Below are 18,785 nucleotides of genomic sequence, written 5' to 3'. Positions count from 1 at the left end.
TGAATCTGGGTGTAGGGCAGGGAGTCGGGTGAAGTCAGGGACAGGCTTGCAAGCAGGGAGCCAGGTCGGGGCAGGAAAGCAGGACAGGGTTCAGGCAGGAACCAACAATGTTGCTCCCACAACTTGGGACTGGGGCTGGCCGGCTTTTATCTTCCCCGAGGTATAGGGCGTCCCCTGTCCTCAGGTGACTCGCCTCTCCTGGCCTGGAGGTGAGCACTCCTCCTGCGGGAACTTAGTTCCCTCCACATCTCTGCCCTGAGCCTCTGCAGCTCAGGAGAGGCTGGAGGGTTACTGGACCCAGAGGCAACCTCAGCTTCCCCTGACAGGGCTGAGAGTGGAGCACCTGCAGGCAATGGGTCCTCCATCACCTCAGGAGCCAGAGCAGACTCAGCTGATGCCTGCACCTGAGGATCCAGCACAGGTGAGGACCCTTCAGGCTCAGGCCCCAGCCCCGGCTCAGCTGGTTCTGGAGGCGGGGACTCCTGTGCAGGCTGGGATCCCTCAGGTTGAGCATCCGAGTCCGAATCCCAGGCCATCACAGTGCCAGAGAGGGGCATTTGACAATGTGTGCAGAAACTAGCCTGTCGCATGAAGGCAAAGCTCGCATCCTTTGCTCCACCAACTTTTGCCTCTGACCCTGCCCACCACTGGAAGGTGGACCCAGAAGGGAACATGACCTTCAGGCTGAAGAGAGGTCCCCCAGCCCTGACCTGGTGGCTAAGCTGTAAGACCGAAACCTTCCGGGCTCAAGGGTTGCAACTTTCCATCCCAACCTCCTCCTCCTCTCTCGCCATTCCCAGGTTTCCGACACCCCTCCCGGAGAGGAGGAGTTTGAGGGCTCTGGGTTCGATGGGGATCTGGAGTCTGGCTCTGGAGGCGGCTCTGGCTTTGGTGGCGGGGACGACGACGGCGGGGACGGGAACGGCAACGGGGATGAGGACGATGAAGACAGCGTGGTCTACTTCTTCCTGGAGGAAAGCACGGGCTACATGCAGCCAGCCTTACAGTTCCTGGCCATCTTCCACACGCTGGTGGCCTTCCTCTGCATCATCGGCTACAACTGCCTGAAGGTGCCGCTGGTCATCTTCAAGCGCGAAAAGGAGCTGGCGCGGAAGCTGGAGTTTGATGGCCTCTACATCACGGAGCAGCCGGAGGACGACGACATCAAGGGGCAGTGGGACCGCCTGGTGCTCAATGCTCCGTGAGTCCATCTGTGGGGAGGGGAGGGGCTAAGCGGTGGCTCCTCCCCCTCTGGGCAACAGCCCCGCCTCCTAAAGGTTCAGAAAGAGGGGAGAGGGCTTCCCAGAGTGCAGCTGGGCTAAACCCTCCTCGGGGCAATAGGGCAAAACCAACTGGCAAGGAGGTTCAGGACAGGCCAGCTCCGCTTGGCACAGTGCACCTGTCATTCAGCTCGGACACTGAGGTCCAGCGCCGAGGGCCTTCTGGCAGTTCCCTCCCTGCGAGAAGTGAGGTTACAGGGAACCAGGCAGAGGGCCTTCTCGGCAGTGGCACCCTGCCTGTGGAATGCCTTTCCTTCAAATGTCAAGGAAATACAGTGGTACCTTGGGTTAAGTACTTAATTCGTTCCGGAGGTCCATTCTTAACCTGAAACTGTTCTTAACCTGAAGCACTACTTTAGCTAATGGGGCCTCCTGCTGCCGCTGCTGCACGATTTCTGTTCTCATCCTGATGCAAAGTTCTTAACCCGAGGTACTATTTCTGGGTTAGCGGAGTCTGTAACCTGAAGCGTATGTAACCCGAGGTACCACTGTAAATAACTATCTGACTTTTAGAAGACATCTGAAGGCAGCCCTGTTTAGGGAAGTTTTTAATGTTTGATGTTTTATTGTGCTTTTAATATTCTGTCGGGAGATGCCCAGAGTGGCTGCGGAAACCCAGCCAGATGGGCAGGGTATAAATAATAAAATATTTATTTATTTATTTGCCATCCCAAGATGCGGCGGTGGCCAAACGCGTTTGCAGAGGAGAAAAGGGGCCAGGCAAAAACTCATGGAGGGATATTGCCTGTTGATGGCTCTTATGCCATGATAGCGTAATGGAAGCCGCCTTGTTCGGAGAGGGCGCTGTGGATAAGAGCAGGGGAAGGCCAGCCATTGTGCCCATGCTTGAGAGCTTCCTACTTAAGCTGACCACTCACAGAAACAGAAAGCTGGGCTGAGCAGGCCTTTGAGCGGACGCAGCAGGTTGGAAGGCTGAGAGTCTGTACCAAACAGACAGGATGCTGATGAGCGAGGAGGAAGGTCCAGGGTTGCCAGTCAAACAGTGGGGAGGGGAAGAAGATTGGCTGAGTGAAGAGGATCAGGTGGAAGGGCTTTTGGGGAGAAGTGGGTTTTGCGGTGGGAGGGAGGGAGAGAAATGGCCCTGGCAGGTCAGGGAGCCTTCATTGGAGCAGGAGGAATGAATGGTATTCTTAATGGGTCCCCCCCCCCTTTCTCTCCCCTTGCCAGGTCATTCCCAAGCAACTACTGGGACAAATTCATCAAGAGAAAGGTGAGATATCTTCCATCATTGTCTAGGCTAGGCCTCGGGCTCTCCTGATCTAAGGCAGGGGTGGTTAACAAGATGGAGAGCTCATATTTTCTTTCTTTCTTTTTTATTGATTTTTTTAAAGAAATTTTTTCTTTTACAAATTATTTAAACACAGTCATATTCCACATATTACAGTTTTTTTGACTTCCATCCGCTCCCCCCGCAATCCTCATACTTTTATATTTGTTCCGCATTTCCTTTATAATTATATTGCCAGTTTATAAATCTTTACAGCTCCTTTTCCCTTTTACAATACCCTTTCTCATTCACAAAGCCTCTTTAAATCCAACTAGCGTTGTCTGTTCATCACAAATATTTTCCAGAGAGCTCATCTTTTCTTAACCACATCCCTTCCCCCCATCCTCCAGGTGCTAAACAAATACGGTGACATCTACGGGCGAGAGAGAATTGCAGAACTGCTGGGAATAGATCTGGCCAGTCTGGAAATCACAGCGCAGAACGAGAAAAAAACTGAGCCAGACACATCTCTCATAACATGGTGAGGAGGGTGGGCAGAGCTGGCAGTGGGGCGGGTGGGGCAAAGGCGAAGCTGCTTGGGCCTATGCTTCCTAAGCGTGGGACAAGGGGAAGTGTGGACGGACCCTTTGGGATGCACGCAACAAAACAGAACGTATGAATTTACATGCACACTTGTGTTCCTCCTTATCCTCCCTTTCTCTTCTGCTAGGATTACCTCTATTGACATCAAGTACAAGGTCTGGAAATTCGGAGTGATCTTCACTGACAACGTGAGTGAGAAGATGCAGCTAGAGGGCTGGGGGGCAGGAGGTTCAACTGTTCAATATTTATGCCAATTGGTGCCACAGCCTGGCAAACACTGGCTAAAGGGGAGGGAGGCCATTCAGACCAGCACAATCCCCACTGTAAGATGGGGGAGATGCGAGGGCTTCACCTGCTAGGGGAATTCCAAATCTCTACATGTTTTCTAAGACAGTTCAACATAATTCAGTGCCCAGAGAATCATAGGTAAAGGGGACCCCTGACCATTAGGTCCAGTTGTGACCGACTGTGGGGTTGTGGCGCTCATCTCGCTTTATTGGCCGAGGGAGCCGGCGTACAGCTTCCAGCTCATGTGGCCAGCATGGCTAAGCCACTTCTGGTGAACCAGAGCAGCGCACAGAAACGCTGTTTACCTTCCTGCCGGAGCGGTACCTATTTATCTACTTGCACTTTGACATGCTTTCAAACTGCTGGGTTGGCAGGAGCAGGGACTGAGCAACGGGAGCTCTCCCTGTTGCGTGGATTCAAACCGCCAACCTTCCGATTGGTAAGTCCTAGGCTCTGTGGTTTAACCCACAGCGCCACCCGCGTCCCACCAGAGAATCATAGTTATCCCCTAGAAAGACAGAAGCAGAGATTCTAGACCTCATATTTGCAACGAAAAGGCTGCATACGCTTCTCTATCCTGCGCTCATCTACTCAGCAGTGGAGAAAGCTGATTGGGTGCCTGGAGTGGCGTGCATGCCCTGCACCAAGGGGCGTGGCCAGCCGCCTGTGAGGGTGTGGCCAGCCACCCACAGGGGCGGGGCGGGGCAGGCCCTACAGCTGAGGGGGAGGCTTTGAGTGGACCGTTTGGGGCAGCGTGGAGCTTGAGGGCACCCAAGCCACTTTGTCACTCCCAGGAGAGATGCGTGGCTTGGGCGCACTGCAGGCCCCATGGTGAGTGCTGCCTGCCATTTTGTCACTCCCCTCAGTGGTGACACCCGGGGCCACCCGCCCCCAACGCACCCCCTTCCTCCGCCCCTGCATCTACTGCCCATTTCTTTCTGTAAAAACAAAAAGTGCCCGGATGTCTAAATTGCTTGAAAACCAGAATAACTGAATCAGAATAAAACTAATGAATTAGTTGACTCAGATACCGATGTTGTGGAGTTCTGCACGTGTATTTGGCTGGGCAGGATCGACCGTTTGTTTGTTTGTTTATGATCCTTCATCCGAAGATCACAGGGCAGTTTACAATATAAAAACACAAAAATGTGTACCATTGTAACGAACAAAAACAATACCCCCCACCCAACCAAGTAAAGTCCTGGTCAGCGGTAGGTTTTCAGGTCGGAAATCAGCAAGTGGGGAGAACACATGCCAAATTCCACCTTCAGTGGGGCATCCTTCCAGGCCCTATTCTTAGTGGGTGGTACTCATCTGTGATCATCTTTTGCCTTGTGAACTGGCAGTAGAGTAGGTGGGGTGGCCCCTGGGCTGGGAGCCATCTGATGCTGCAGCCCTGCATCTGCTAAGCTGAGAGGACGGCATCAAAACCTTCCATCCCTTTCTCCCAATGTGGGCATCCCACTGTGCCCTCGCTCTCCATCATGCCTCTGTCTCAACCCATCCATATCTTTCCCCCCTGCAGTCCTTCCTGTACCTCTTCTGGTACATGGTGATGTCCGTTCTCGGCCACTACAACAACTTCTTCTTCGCCTCCCACCTCCTGGACATCGCCATGGGCGTCAAGACCCTAAGGACCATCCTCTCGTCCGTCACCCACAACGGCAAACAGGTAGCGGGGCTGTGGGGCGCGTAGATCAAATGTGGGGGCCACCCTGGCTCATGGTATACACCCCTCCCACACCTTCACCTTCTTCACTGTTATTCATTTATATACTGTGTAATGCCTAAATTAGGGTTTCACATCTGGGAAAGCCAATTACACAACCATTAAGACTGAAAGTCATTCCCCACAGCTACCTAAGTCTCCTCCTCACCTGAGTCCTTCCCAAGCAATCTGAGACTGCACCTGTGTACCTGCCTTTGCTCGCAATTCATGCCTCTCCTGGTTCTGGGAGAGTAGCGGGGAGAAGAGCTGATCGTGGCAGGAGAGGGAGACTCCCTGACTTCTTCAACAGCCTCACTCACGTCTGCTTCTTGCCCCTCCCTCCTCTCCAGCCTCCACTTCTGCCTCTACTTCTGGACTGCTCTCTGCCACTGCTTCGTCCCGCTCACTAAGCCCTGTTGCCTCTTCCGCTTCCGACACCTCCACCCCCCAGTCTGCTCCCTCTTCTCCCTCTGACCACTCATCCTTCCCCCACCACCACTCCCTGGGCTCTGAGCCTTCTTCCCTTGGGGGTCCCCCATCTGGTTCCTCCCCCCAATTCCTCTGTGTCCAACCAGTATGACATCCGGGGCAGCATTTGCTGCATGATAACGGACCTCCTTTCACACATGTGACCTCTTTCTCCCCCAGCTGCTAATGACGGTGGGGCTCCTGGCAGTGGTCGTCTACCTCTACACCGTGGTCGCCTTCAACTTTTTTCGCAAGTTCTACAACAAGAGTGAGGACGAAGATGAGCCTGACATGAAATGTGACGACATGATGACGGTAAGACAAGGACAGAGGCTCCCCATGCTTTTTTGGCTTTGTCCCCCCCCCCCCCGGGCTTAAATCTGTTGGAAAGCGGCTTTGCTGCCTACGGCGACCGTCCACGTTCCCTGGGCTCTGCCATTACTTCTGGTCAAGAAGGTGCAGCAGGCTGCTGATACAATAGGAGAACCATTTTGACTCCCAACAGACGCCGCCGACTTTTTCCTAAAACCGGCAAAATTTGGGAGGGCAGGAATGTTCAGGGAAGCTCAAGCGGAGGGTGCGAAGAGCGTCTCAGTGTCCACACATCTCTTGTTCCAAGAGCAGGGTGAACGTCAGACTGCCACTGTCCCCAAGTGGGGAGGGGCCAGTTCTTAATGTTTAAGAAACAGATCCTGGGGGTTCAAGTCTTTATGGAAATGCCAGATCGGGAGGGGGCAGATTCATATGGGACGACTCCTCCATTAGTACCCAGGAGAGAGGAAAATGTAATATAGTTTCCCAGGTTGCCAAGATGACACGGTCAGAAATGATGCCTCTTAGGGAACATTCTTTCATATGTGGTGGACTTGTAAAAGGGTAAAAGAGTATTGGGAAATGATCCATAATGAATTGGGGGGGGGTGTTTAAAAGCACTTTCTCAAAAAAACCAGTCTTTTCTGTTGGAGATAATTCAAACTAAAATCCCCAGGTGTCAAAAAAGCCATGTTCTGTTAGCCCCAAAATGGAAAACGAGCGAGGTCCTAACCAAAGAAGTGTGGCAGCTTAAGTTGACAGAATATGCGCAGCTTGCAGACTTAACATAGAGAACAACAAGAACATAGGTTTAGAGAAGATTGGAAACCATTTATGAAATATATGGGAAATAACAGTGTACGGCTGAAAACGCTTTATTAAGATAAATTCAACAATGTAAATAAGTTATGAAGGATGTTATAATGGAGTGCTGAATGGTATAGTTTCTGTAAAATATGCAGGGATTTATGATATGTAAAATGAACCATGGAAAGAGAAGAAGGGTGTTTTAAGGATGTTTAAATGAGTGCTTTAAATTGTAAAACAGAAAATTTAATAATAAATTATATGTGAAAGCAGTGATGCTGAAGCCTTGTGTATGCAACGCCCCCTGAGCCTCTCCCTCCCTCTTCTCTCCTCCACAGTGTTACCTGTTTCATATGTACGTGGGGGTGCGCGCTGGCGGGGGCATCGGTGACGAGATCGAGGACCCGGCAGGTGACGAGTACGAGCTTTACCGCGTCATCTTCGACATCACCTTCTTCTTCTTTGTCATCGTCATCCTGCTGGCCATCATCCAAGGTAGGTCCCTTGCGGGTCATGGTTATTATCTCCCATGGGGCTGTGGGGCGGAGTCTGCGCCAGGGTTCCTGAACTCTGCCTTCCTACCTTTCTGACTTCCTGTCCACCAGGTTTGATCATTGACGCCTTTGGGGAGCTGAGAGACCAGCAGGAGCAGGTGAAGGAGGACATGGAGGTAAGCTGGTTTCCTCCTTCCTCTCCTCCAATTCCCAGCCATGGGGGGGGGGGGGGCGAGCCGGTGACTTCAATCAGAAAGTTATCACAGAGAAGGTTGTCTATCAGGAAGGCTCCCTGGCCCGTGACCAGGTGTTTTGTGGGGAGGGACTAGGGAATCCACGCCAAACAGCCATGACAAAAATATACGCGCCAAACACCCCGTCTCACTCCGGAGGTCTTTGCGGAGTTCCTTTGCAAAATGGGGGGGGCGCAAAGGGTGCCCGCCGAGTCCCACGGTCGCAGGCTTCACTCGCCTGCGGTTTTCGGAAGGGTCCCTGCTTCGCTGCAGCGGTAAGACCCGATTTCTGCGGAGCTTCTCCCTCCAATTCAGAGGGATTCCGCCATTGCCGATGGCGCCGCCTCCGAAAGCCGACAAAAATATACTTTACATAAGTACAGTGGTACCTCGGCTTACATATGCTTCAGGTTACAGAATCCGCTAACCCAGAAATAGTACCTTGGGTTAAGAACTTTGCTTCAGGATAAGAACAGAAATCGTGCTGCGGCAGCGCGGCGGCAGCAGGAGGCCCCATTAGCTAAAGTATGTGCTTCAGGTTAAGAACAGTTTCAGGTTAAGAACAGACCTCCGGAACGAATTAAGTACTTAACCCGAGGTACCACTGTATATAAACTGCATATATCTCCAAAAGTAAAATGCCTTTTCTTTTTAGCAAAAGGCGAAAAGGAGGGGCATGCCTTAATTTATTTTAACTTAATTTATTTTAAATTAAGGCAAATTGAATGACAGAATATAGTAGAGAAAGATGGAAGGACTTGCTGAGTTAATTAACAGGTTAGGTTTTTAAGATAAATTATTTAATTGAAAATCGAGTGTTCTTAGGTGAAAATGCAAAGTTATAATATATTAAGATGAATTATCAAGATAAAAGAAAAAATGGAAAGGATTTGCTGAAATTACTAATTGAACTAGAATACAAAAAAGGGAGGTGTGAGGGGGTCAGGGAAACAAGTAAATGAAAGTTAAGATATGGAAAGGATAATTTTTTTTAAATTGTTGTTTTTTTAAATTGTTTTTATATTACTTTTATTTCTTTTTGTGTGTATTTTGTTTTTTGTTTTTTTGTTTTTTTTTTCTCTTTTATATTTTTGTAACCTTTTCGAAACTTCAATAAATATTATTTAAAAAGAAAAAAAGAAAAGAAAAGGAGGGGCATGAGGCATGCCCTGGGAGGGAACACAAACATGGTCAACTCTGGGGACTCCTGATAATCTTCACACTGCGGGAGGGAGGGATTTGATGCATGGAAACATAGAAGGACAGCTCAGCTGGTTAGAGCAGGGGTCAGCAATCTTTTTCAGCAGGGGGCCAGTCCACCGCCCCTCAGACCTTGTGGGGGGCCGGATTATATTTTGAAAAATAATAATGAACGAATTCCTATGCCCCACAAATAATCCAGAGATACATTTTAAATAAAAGGACACATTCTACTCATGTAAAAACACCAGGCAGGCCCCACAAATAACCCAGAGATGCGTTGTAAATAAAAAGACGCATTTTACTCGTGTAAAAACACACTGACCATCCGCGGGCCAGATTTAGAAGGCGATTGGGCTGGATTCAGCCTCCGGGCCTTAGTTTGCCTACCCATGGGTTAGAGCAGGGATCTCCAACAGGTGGATCGCGATCTACTAGTAGATCCCCCACGAGGTTTTGGTAGATCACAGTCGATCTCTGGCTCCCTTTCCTTTGTGTGGCTAAAACTGAGTCCTGCCCCGCCCTGTTGTATGATCTCTGGAAGGGTATACGGAGCTCCCTCTGCGCTGCTGTTTTGATCCATAGTGATCTTTTTGTGAGTGGCTTTACCCCTTTGTCCCTTGCCTTTGTTCCCCAAAAATGGAACTTCCTCCCCTCAAAAAGCCTTTTTTTAACCCCTTAAAAAACAGGGCTATTCTCCTCCCTAAAAAAGACTCAACAGCTTTGAGCTGAAACCCCCCCCCCAAAAAAAAACAGGGGTAGATTGCCAGTTTTTAATTCTGAAAGTAGATTGCAGTCTCTTGAGAGTTGGCCATGGGTTAGAGCATGGTGCTGATAACACCAAGGTCACAGGTTTGATCCCCGTAAGGGACAGTTGCACATTCCTGGATTGCAGGGGGTTCATCCAACTCTCGGATTCTATGATTCTATGGCTGCAGTTGGGGTTGGGGTTGGCTTGACCCATTGTGGAGAGACAGGACCCTAGCTCCCTCTTTGCCTTCAACTGTCTTCTCACTCTGTTGCTTCCATCCTGGCAGACCAAATGTTTCATCTGTGGAATCGGCAGTGACTATTTTGACACGACGCCGCACGGCTTTGAGACCCACACGCTGGAGGAGCACAATTTGGCAAATTACATGTGAGCAGCTGGCTGGGGAAGCGGGAATGTTCAGGGGATTCCAACCAAACTGGAAGCGGGAGGGAAAATTCTCTTCACTGTTCACTGATTCATCCCAGAACAGACACTGAGCTAGTTGTTGTTGCCTTCGATCCACAAACATTGTGCAATCGGTTGCATTTCCCGTGCCCTGTTTGTGTTGAGTTTCCTACACATTGTAATTAATGGGGTGGAATAACTGTGGAGAAAATCCCTGTGGACCCAAGTGGGGGGGGAAAGCTAAAAGAATTAGCTGGGGGCCTGGATTCAAAATGCAGGGAGCCCCAGGAGCAGAGTATTCAACTCACAAATATAAGCAGCACAAAGAAGTGGTAGGAATATAAGTTCTTAGACCTTTCTTGTCCCATTTGCAACGCTCCCCTCTTTCTGTCCATTTCACATGGAACAGACCACATACTGCTAAGTAAGTTTTAAATGCTTTACTTACAGATTCATAGGTCTGATACATGCATCGTTCCATGCAGCCGCAAGAAGAAACACAGGCAGAATATTCTTGGGTAGCAAGCTCACATACATCTTTTTCAATTCAATGGAGGGAGGGAGGGAGGGAGGGAGGGAGGGAGGGAGGGAGAGAGAGAGAGAGAGAGAGAGAGAGAGAGAGAGAAAGGAAGTAGAAAAGTTTCACTTCCTCCCTCTCTGGAGGTGAAGGGATTTGACCTAGCTGCTTCTATCTAGCGATACAATTCTATGGTCCTTTACCCCTTTATGCACAAACTAGCAGTCATGCATACTTATCTTCCACAATTGCAACACAATTTATTATTTCAGTTTCACAAATTGCCTAATTTCACCACAAGATAAATAACATAGTTTTTGGCATAAGATAAACTGCAGTGGAAGTTTTGCTACAGCTGATAAGCAGAGGGTTCAATGGAGGATGAAGCCTTCTTGAGAGCCAGTGTGGTGTAGTGGTTAAGAGCGGTAGACTCGTAATCTGGGGAACCGGGTTCGCTTCCCCGCTCCTCCACATGCAGCTGCTGGGTGACATTGGGCCAGTCACACTTCTTTGAAGTCTCTCAGCCCCACTCACCTCACAGAGTGTTTGTTGTGGGTGAGGAAGGGAAAGGAGAATGTTAGCCGCTTTGAGACTCCTGAAGGGGAGCGAAAGGCGGGATATCAAATCCAAACTCCTCTTCTTCTTCTTCTTGCCTCCCTAGTCAGAGACAGAGGTCCCTCCAAGCTCAGTAGCTGCAGTTCTGGTTCTCCTTGACAGGCATAATGTGATAAGCATGGGGGGCTGGGGGCTGTTTTAAAGGGCGAATTCACACATGCAGGTGTGTCTCATGGAATGCCCTGACCACACACACACACACACACACACACACACACAGGGGGAGAGAGAGAGAGAGAGAGAGAGAGAGAGGAGTTGCGATTGAGATGGTACAGAAACCACCTGCCACAGGTATTCCGTATGTGCAACACATCCCTTGACGTTGCAGTCATCAAGTGATGGCTACGCCTGCGTGAACTTGCACAACGCACGTGGGAAGAACCAGGGACGTCTGTTTGGCAAGCAGAATGGGGGCGGGTGTCACACCATGCCAAGGGGTGAGGGAAGCTGAAACTGGGATCACAGGAAGCGTACTGACAAACTATCCTTCCGTCAACATCCCCTTCCCTGTGCTGGTCAAGAAAAGTCTTGCATGCAAACAGCAGCCCTTATCAGCCATGAAGCAGCCTCTCCGGAAACGCTTCCCATTCCCCGGGCACTGCAGCTGCAAGCATGGCGAAGGGGCTGCCGATCTCTCAGCTGGGAGCCAAGATTTACTCAACCTGCATTCCTGGCATGGAAGGACAGAGAGATTTGGGGGGCTCTTTTCCTAGCACAGGGCCTGCCACTTCCCCAAAGCAATGGACTAAAGGCAGCCTTTCTCCAACCAGGATCCTCAGACATCATTGGACTACAACTCCCATCATCCCTGGCCACTGGCCCTGGCAGCTAGGGATGGTGGGATTTGTAGTCCAACTACACTTGGGGACCCAAGGTTGAGAAAAGGCTGCTTGAAGACCTCTGTAGCCCCACCTCTGACCTCATTGCTTTCTGCCTCTCTTCCCTCTACAGGTTCTTCCTCATGTATCTCATCAACAAGGATGAAACGGAGCACACCGGCCAGGTGAGGGGAAGCCCTAATCTTACCAGAAGTGGAGGTAGGGGAGAAGTGACAGGCACATGTCACTTTAAGGAAGGGTCGGTGGGAGAACCCAGGCCCTCTCTTTCTGGACCTCAGTACCCTATTTGGACCCCCAGTGTTTCTCCCAACAATTTTTATTATTTTTTTCCAAATATCTTAATAATAATAATAATAATAATAATAATAATAATAATAATTAATTATTATTATTTTATTATTTATACCCCGCCCATCTGGCTGAGTTTCTCCAGCCACTCTGGGCAGCTCCCAATCAAGTGTTAAAAACAATACAGCATTAAATATTAAAGGGCTGCCTTCAGAGGTCTTTTAAAGATAGCTGCTTATTTCCTTGACATCTGAAGGGAGGGCATTCCACAGGGAGGGTGCCACTACCGAGAAGGCCCTCTGTCTGGTTCCCTGTAACCTCACTTCTCGCAGGGAGGGAACCGCCAGAAGGCCCTCAGTGCTGGATCTCAGTGTCTGGGCTGAACGATGGGGGTGGAGACGCTCCTTCAGGTTTACAGGACCGAGGCCTTTTAGGGCTTTAAAGGTCAGCACCAACACTTTGAATTGTGCTCGGAAACTTACTGGGAGCCAATGTAGGTCTTTCAGGACTGGTGTTATGTGGTCTTGGCAGCCACTCCCAGTCACCAGTCTAGCTGCCGCATTCTGGATTAGTTGTAGTTTCTGGGTCACCTTCAAAGGTAGCCCCACATAGAGTGCATTGCAGTAGTCCAAGCGGGAGATAACCAGAGCATGCACCACTCAGGCAAGACAGTCTGTGGGCAGGTAGGGTCTCATCCTGCGTACCAGATGGAGCTGGTAGACAGCGCCCTGGACACAGAACTGACCTGCGCCTCTATGGACAGCTGTGAGCCCAAAATGACTTAACAATATTATTCTCCTTTAAATCTATATCTTATCCGAATTAACTTCCCTCCGCCCCTCTTCTGGCTTCACTGGGGTGGACCCCCAGTGTTTTTGCCTTGCTGGACTTTGTCCTTGAACTCTGACCATGCCTCTTACTTGCTCGGCGGAGAACAGGGAGGAGTGTGAGCGTGCGTAGAAAACCGTGGTGTACAAGAGGAAGAAAAGTTTTCCATTTGTCCCTCTGTTCACATTTGCCCCTGGCCCCACCCACTGTTGGCATGTAGCCTTCAGAAAGTTGCCCAGAAGGGAATGGCGGGCCTCTCTGAAGTTCTGGGCCACACCCACCCACCCAAACATGATTCATTCCTTAAGGCAGCTCAGTTGCCTGTTCCAGAGGCAAGAGGTTTGGGGTGGAGAACTGGTCGTTGGAGGCAAGATGGGGAAAGAGGGAGCAGAGTTTTGCCCTCCACCCGGCCTAGTCCCATGTCAGGGGCAGCACCCAAAAACTGTAAAGGCAGCTGCAGTAAGCAGGGCGTGCTGAATCTTTCACCTTTTCACATTCCAAAAACAAGGGGTGCTAAAAAGCTGTGACGTGACTTGGGAATTCAAAAGATAAGTTTGGTTAAATTAATATAATTTACTTTTGCGTGGTAGGTTAAATGTGTGCGAAATTGCGCAGAAATCATTAAAAATGATTGCCAAGTACTTGCATATTATTATTATTATTATTATTATTATTATTATTATTATTATTTAGCATTACCTGACATGTTCGGAAGGTAAAATTAAAATTCTTCGTTTTTTCCGAAACAAGTTTATATGCTGCTTTTCAAACGTAGACTTTCCAAGCCAAAAATGGTCTGATCACAAAAATAACGGCAGGTTCAAATTCCTCGCACCCAGAAACATATTTTTAAGACCTGAATATATTTGCAAAAAAATGGAAGTTTCACATCCTAAACCTCCCTACTGCTGCTGGCCACATGCATCTGAAGATGTCTTTCGAAACATGAGCGGGAGGCGGGCAATAGTTTCCGAGCACAATTCAAAGTGTTGGTGCTGACCTTTAAAACCCTAAACGGCCTCGTTAGAGTGTCTCCACCTCCATCGTTCTGTCCGGACACTGAGGTCCAGTGCCAAGGGCCTTCTGGCGGTTCCCTCACTGCAAGAAGCCAAGTTACAGGGAACCAGGCAGAGGGCCTTCTCGGTGGTGGCACCCACCCTGTGGAACGCCCTCCCACCAGATGTCAAAGAGAAGAACAACTACCAGAGTTTTAGAAGACATCTGAAGGCAGCCCTGTTTAGGGAAGCTTTTAATGTTTAACAGACCACTGTAATTTAATACTTTGTTGGAAGCCACCCATAGTGGCTGGGGAAACCCAGCCAGATGGGTGGGGTATTATTAATAATAATAATTTATTATTAAATAGCCCCCCTCCCCATTGGTTTTTGGCTGTTTCCCCAGCAGGGATGCTGCCCTTTCTCTTAGTCCAGGGGTCAGCAAACTTTTTCAGCAGTGGGCCGATACACTGTTCCTCAGACTTTGTGGGGGGGCCAGACTATATTTTTTTTGGGGGGAATGAACAAATTCCTATGCCCCACAAATCACCCAGAGATGCATTTTAAGTAAACGGGCACATTCTACTCATGTAAAAACATGAGCCGGATTGAGAAGGCGATTGGGCCGGATCCGGTCCCTGGGCCTTAGTTTGCCTGCCCTTGTCTTAGTCCATCTCAGCAGCATCTTCCTCTGTTCACACAGGAGTCCTACGTCTGGAAGATGTACCAGGAGCGGAGCTGGGACTTCTTCCCGGCCGGCGACTGTTTCCGCAAGCAATATGAAGACCAGCTTGGCTAAAGCCCCCTTCCACGCCCTGTGCCCCGGAGGCCCACCCGCCTTCCCTCGCCCTCTTCACCCCTGCCCGCGGCGAGGGGGAGGGAGGCAGCAGCGATGGTGCCTCAGAGTGGGGGTGGCACACCTGACCCTTGCCCGCCCTGCCACCACCTTTATATCCCCCCCAACCCCCCTTCCACAGCCAGGCCTGGCTCCCTCCAGACCCGGCGAGGATTCCTGCCCCTTGGAGAAAGAAAGCAATCCGCTGGCTCAGGGCTGCGCATGCCGGCTTGCACCCGGGGCCGCCAAGAGTTCCGCACCCGGCCAGTAACTCTTCCCACCCATTTCCCGTCCCGTGGGGGTGTCCATGCAATACTTCCCTTCTAGGGTCAAAGGGCTCCCCCACTTTCAAGTGCCTTTTACGGACTCTTTCCCCAAGCCAAGAGGGGAGGGCTTTGTGGGGTGGAGCCGTTTTAGATTCACGAGGAGGTTGAAGAGAAGGAGTTATTTTGCTGCTGTCTGTCAGTTGTCTAGCAATCAGGCGGGGGCGCTGCAAGCTTGTGAGTGCAGGAGGGAGAGAGGGAGGTGTGGGCACCCTGTTCCAGGTTCCCAAACATGGGGGGGGGGGGTTGCCAGCAACGCAGCCCCCTCCTGCTTCAGTGCCCCTTGCTGTCTTGCCCTCCCCTTAAATCTGTGTCTCATTTGTGGGGCTCGTGCTATTTATGGTTTGTGCGGTGCCTGGGCTCCTCTGTGCCAATGGAGCTGGGGGAGGCACCCTAGAAACTCTACCCCAGTGTGTGTGTTGTGTGTGAGTGGGCATTGGGGGGGGAAGCCGGGGGGGGCACCAGGATTTGATTGTACATCGCACTCCTCTCCTGGAAGCGGTGGCCCCTTTCCCCTCCTGCCCGGATCCATCCTATTACCCTCCATGTCTACTGCCAGTGCCAAAACAAGCCAGGCCTGTTACTGGGGGGTGGGCAGGGGGTTGCCACTCTGTCCCCTCCCCTGCCCCTCACCAGGCCAGCTTGGTTCCCTGCCAATAAAACCATAGATTGCTGCAACTGGCCGACGAGTGTGTGTCTTCCTTGTGTGCAGCCAACAAAATGCCTTTCCAGCAGCACCTGGTTTCTAACACCTGGGTTGCCAGGTCAGGAGCATCCCACGCTCTGAGATCTAGGGGGTAGCCCCCGATGATTCCATGGGGTGAGGAGGCCCTAGAGATAGAGGTGGATTTGGAGAGGGAGGTGGAGGAGGAAAGACACCCCCAACCCCACCCTGAGTGTCTATGATATAATTTGCAGCTGGCTCCTGCCCATCTGAGGGACACAGGTGGCACTGTGGGTTAAACCACAGAGCCTAGGGCTTGCCGATCAGAAGGTCGGTGGTTCGAATCCCCGCAAGGGGTGAGCTCCTGTTGCTCAGTCCCTGCTCCTGCCAACCTAGCAGTTCGAAAGCACGTCAAAGTGCAAGTAGATAAATAGGTACCGCTCCAGCGGGAAGGTAAAGGGCGTTTCCGTGCGCTGCTCTGGTTCGCCAGAAGCGGCTTAGTCGTGCTGGCCACATGACCCAGAAGTTGTACACCAGCTCCCTCAGCCAATAAAGTGAGAAGAGCGCCACAACCCCAGAGTCGGTCACGACTGGACCTAATGGTCAGGGGTCCCTTTACCTTTACCTGCCTGTCTGACTCTTGCAAGCTGCATGCACAGTCTTCTTAATTATTACATTGTCATTATTGGCACTCTCACCACCCTAGAGTGTCAAGTCCTCTGCCTGGAGAGGGTTAGGCAAACCTGGAGATTTCAGGTCAGACTTGAGGTCTGGCAACCCCGGGACGGACAGCCACAAAAAGACATGCAACCTCTCCCTGTCTTTCCGAGCTGCACAAGGCTGGTGTCAGTTCCTGCTTCTCACTTCCCGATTGGCATTCCCAGTTCCTGATTTGGTTCAGAGGTGCAGCCTGAATCGGCCCTCAAAGGGCAACACCTGTCACCGACCAGCCCGAATGCAAACTCCTTGCACCAGCCCTCCCAGTCCCCTTACCCACCCTCAAACGAAGGGCCTCCCGACATAGTTGGCTCATATTTCATGGTACTCCTGGGCTCTCCAGTTGTTTTCCTTGCACTGAGCCCGCTCCAAGGAAAAGCAAAAAACGAACGCTTTTTTTAAAAAAATGCTTTTTTACTGGCGTGGCGTGATACGTAAAAGGAAGACCCATGAAACCAGGAGTTTGGTGTGTCGCTCTGTGCCTGTTGGGAACAACACAACGCTAAGTGGCCCTTGACCAGTGCTGAGATAGGCTGGCTCCTCTCACACACTCACCCCCTAGCTCCTCCTCTAAGGCTCTCCATGCCTGTGAGGGTCAGAGACAGGGGGCGTTTTGGCGCACATGCTCCACTTGTAGGCAGGACAGGGGGGCAAGTGTCATTCTGGCACGTAGAGGTTGCTGGCAGAATTCGGATCGCCCACAGGCCGGGTCTCTAACACGACGGTGCTGGTAGAGAATGGAAGAAGAAGAAGAAGAGTGTGGATTTGATATCCCACTTTATCACTACCCGAAGGAGTCTCAAAGCGGCTCACAACCTCCTTTCCCTTCCTCCCCCACAACAAAGACTCTGTGAGGTGAGTGGGGCTGAGAGACTTCAGAGAAGTGTGACTGGCCCAGGGTCACCCAGCAGCTGCATGTGGAGGAGCAGGGAAGTGAACCCGGTTCACCAGATTACGAGACTACCGCTCTTAACCACTACACCACACTGGCGCACAGGGCACAGGTGAGCGGCTGTTTGGATGGTGGTCTTTTTGAGGGGGCAGGAGGCTTCTGCCATCACACGGGGCTGCGGACTGAGGCTCCTTGCGTGAACCTGCCCAAGATCGTGGGGTACACCCTCCCAGATGGGCTGGCACAGCTGCTCAGGGAGCCCAGTAAGTCTTGAAGTTTTTCTGAATCGGGGCAGACCTGGATAAAGAGCCCAGAATACCCGTGGCACAGAATAAACACTGGTGATGCTCAAATTCAATGGACTCCCTACCCCACAACACAACACAAAGCAGGGATGGGGGGGGAAATGTGGTGGCCCCAACAAAGGGGCAATACTCCCAGCCACAAAACCAGCCATATATTTTTTTTTTAATAAAAAATTAAATAGAACTGGAAGGGGCACGGGGGCTGTGATGGGTACCAAGCAAAGTGCCAAGATGCCCAAAGGCACATTGGGGTCCCAAACCTAGGTGGTGGTTGTCATTGTATCTCTACTGTATACAGATAAAATTGGATCCTTCTGAAACCTACCTGGAGGTTCCTATTGAACGGAAAGTCCAGCGCTGATCCTGCACCTCCTGTTGTAACTGAGAAGTAATGGGGTTTTATCAGGATTATTATTATTATTATTATTATTTAATGTATTTGTTTCCCACCTTTCTCCCAAGCTGGGATTCAAGGCGACTTGCACCATTCAAAAACATCATTGCAAAACTTGAATTGTAATAGAAGAAAAACCAGTTTTAAAACAATAATTAAAATTCATCAGAACCCATTTAGAACCAGCAGTTAAAATCTAGTGTGCCCAGCGGTCGGCACTATCTGCTCCTTGGTTTTCCAAAGGCCTGTCTGAGCAGAAAGGTCTCAGCTTGCCAGCAGAAGAACAACAAAGGAAGCCAGTCTAAGTTCGCTTGGGAATCAGCAACCAGCCCCCACCCCCTTTAGCCTCATGCCAAGCATCTTATACAGGGGTCAGCAACCTTTTTCAGCCATGGGCCGGTCCACCGTCCCTCAGACCATGTCGGGGGCAGGACTATATTTTGAAAAAATAATAATGAAGGAATTCCTATGCCCCACAAATAACCCAGAGATGCATTTTAAATACAAGCACACATTCTACTCATTTAAAAACACACTGATTCCCGGACCGTCCATGGGCCAGATTGAGAAGGTGATTGGGTCGCATCCTGCCCCTGGGCCTTAGGTTGCCTACCCCTGATCTTACACCTCTGGGATCAAGTGTAGGAAAGCGGGGGCACACCCTGGATGCAGATAAGAGGGCTATTCTGCTGCTACAAGCAGGGTAAAGGGGCTGGGAGAAAGGGGAAGAGCAGCTACTGAGCTGGAAACTGTTCTGCAAGCACACTCTGCAAGGTCAGTGGTTGCTTGATTTACT

The 18,785-nt window shown here is 50.6% G+C and overlaps 2 protein-coding genes across 14 annotated transcripts in view; one reads left to right on the top strand and one right to left on the bottom strand.

The window, feature by feature from the left end:
• RYR1 (ryanodine receptor 1) overlaps positions 1 to 15,695 on the top strand; it is a 224,394-nt gene extending 208,699 nt beyond the window's left edge. For all 12 annotated transcript variants that reach the window (XM_083753557.1, XM_083753554.1, XM_083753553.1 and 9 more), the window contains 11 exons: positions 801 to 1,201; positions 2,469 to 2,511; positions 2,919 to 3,049; positions 3,239 to 3,299; positions 4,925 to 5,071; positions 5,756 to 5,890; positions 7,033 to 7,189; positions 7,300 to 7,364; positions 9,659 to 9,759; positions 11,861 to 11,912; positions 14,563 to 15,695. In XM_083753557.1, the coding sequence (XP_083609683.1) occupies positions 801 to 1,201; positions 2,469 to 2,511; positions 2,919 to 3,049; positions 3,239 to 3,299; positions 4,925 to 5,071; positions 5,756 to 5,890; positions 7,033 to 7,189; positions 7,300 to 7,364; positions 9,659 to 9,759; positions 11,861 to 11,912; positions 14,563 to 14,658 (1,389 nt within the window). In that variant the 3' untranslated portion in view covers positions 14,659 to 15,695. The remainder of the gene's footprint in view (positions 1 to 800; positions 1,202 to 2,468; positions 2,512 to 2,918; positions 3,050 to 3,238; positions 3,300 to 4,924; positions 5,072 to 5,755; positions 5,891 to 7,032; positions 7,190 to 7,299; positions 7,365 to 9,658; positions 9,760 to 11,860; positions 11,913 to 14,562) is intronic.
• Positions 15,696 to 16,791: 1,096 nt separating this feature from the next.
• The window catches only part of MAP4K1 (mitogen-activated protein kinase kinase kinase kinase 1), a 72,579-nt gene continuing 70,585 nt past the window's right edge, over positions 16,792 to 18,785 (bottom strand). For both annotated transcript variants that reach the window (XM_083753751.1, XM_083753750.1), the window contains 2 exons: positions 17,921 to 17,976; positions 16,792 to 17,125 (listed from right to left, as the gene is read on the bottom strand). In XM_083753751.1, coding sequence (XP_083609877.1) covers positions 17,056 to 17,125; positions 17,921 to 17,976 — 126 coding nt within the window. In that variant the 3' untranslated portion in view covers positions 16,792 to 17,055. The remainder of the gene's footprint in view (positions 17,126 to 17,920; positions 17,977 to 18,785) is intronic.

Source organism: Podarcis gaigeae, assembly GCF_964106915.1.
Source record: "Podarcis gaigeae genome assembly, chromosome: 8".
Classification (NCBI taxonomy): Eukaryota; Metazoa; Chordata; class Lepidosauria; order Squamata; family Lacertidae; genus Podarcis; species Podarcis gaigeae.
Note: the sequence above shows the minus strand (reverse complement) of the source record. Positions and strands in the feature narration are given on the sequence as shown.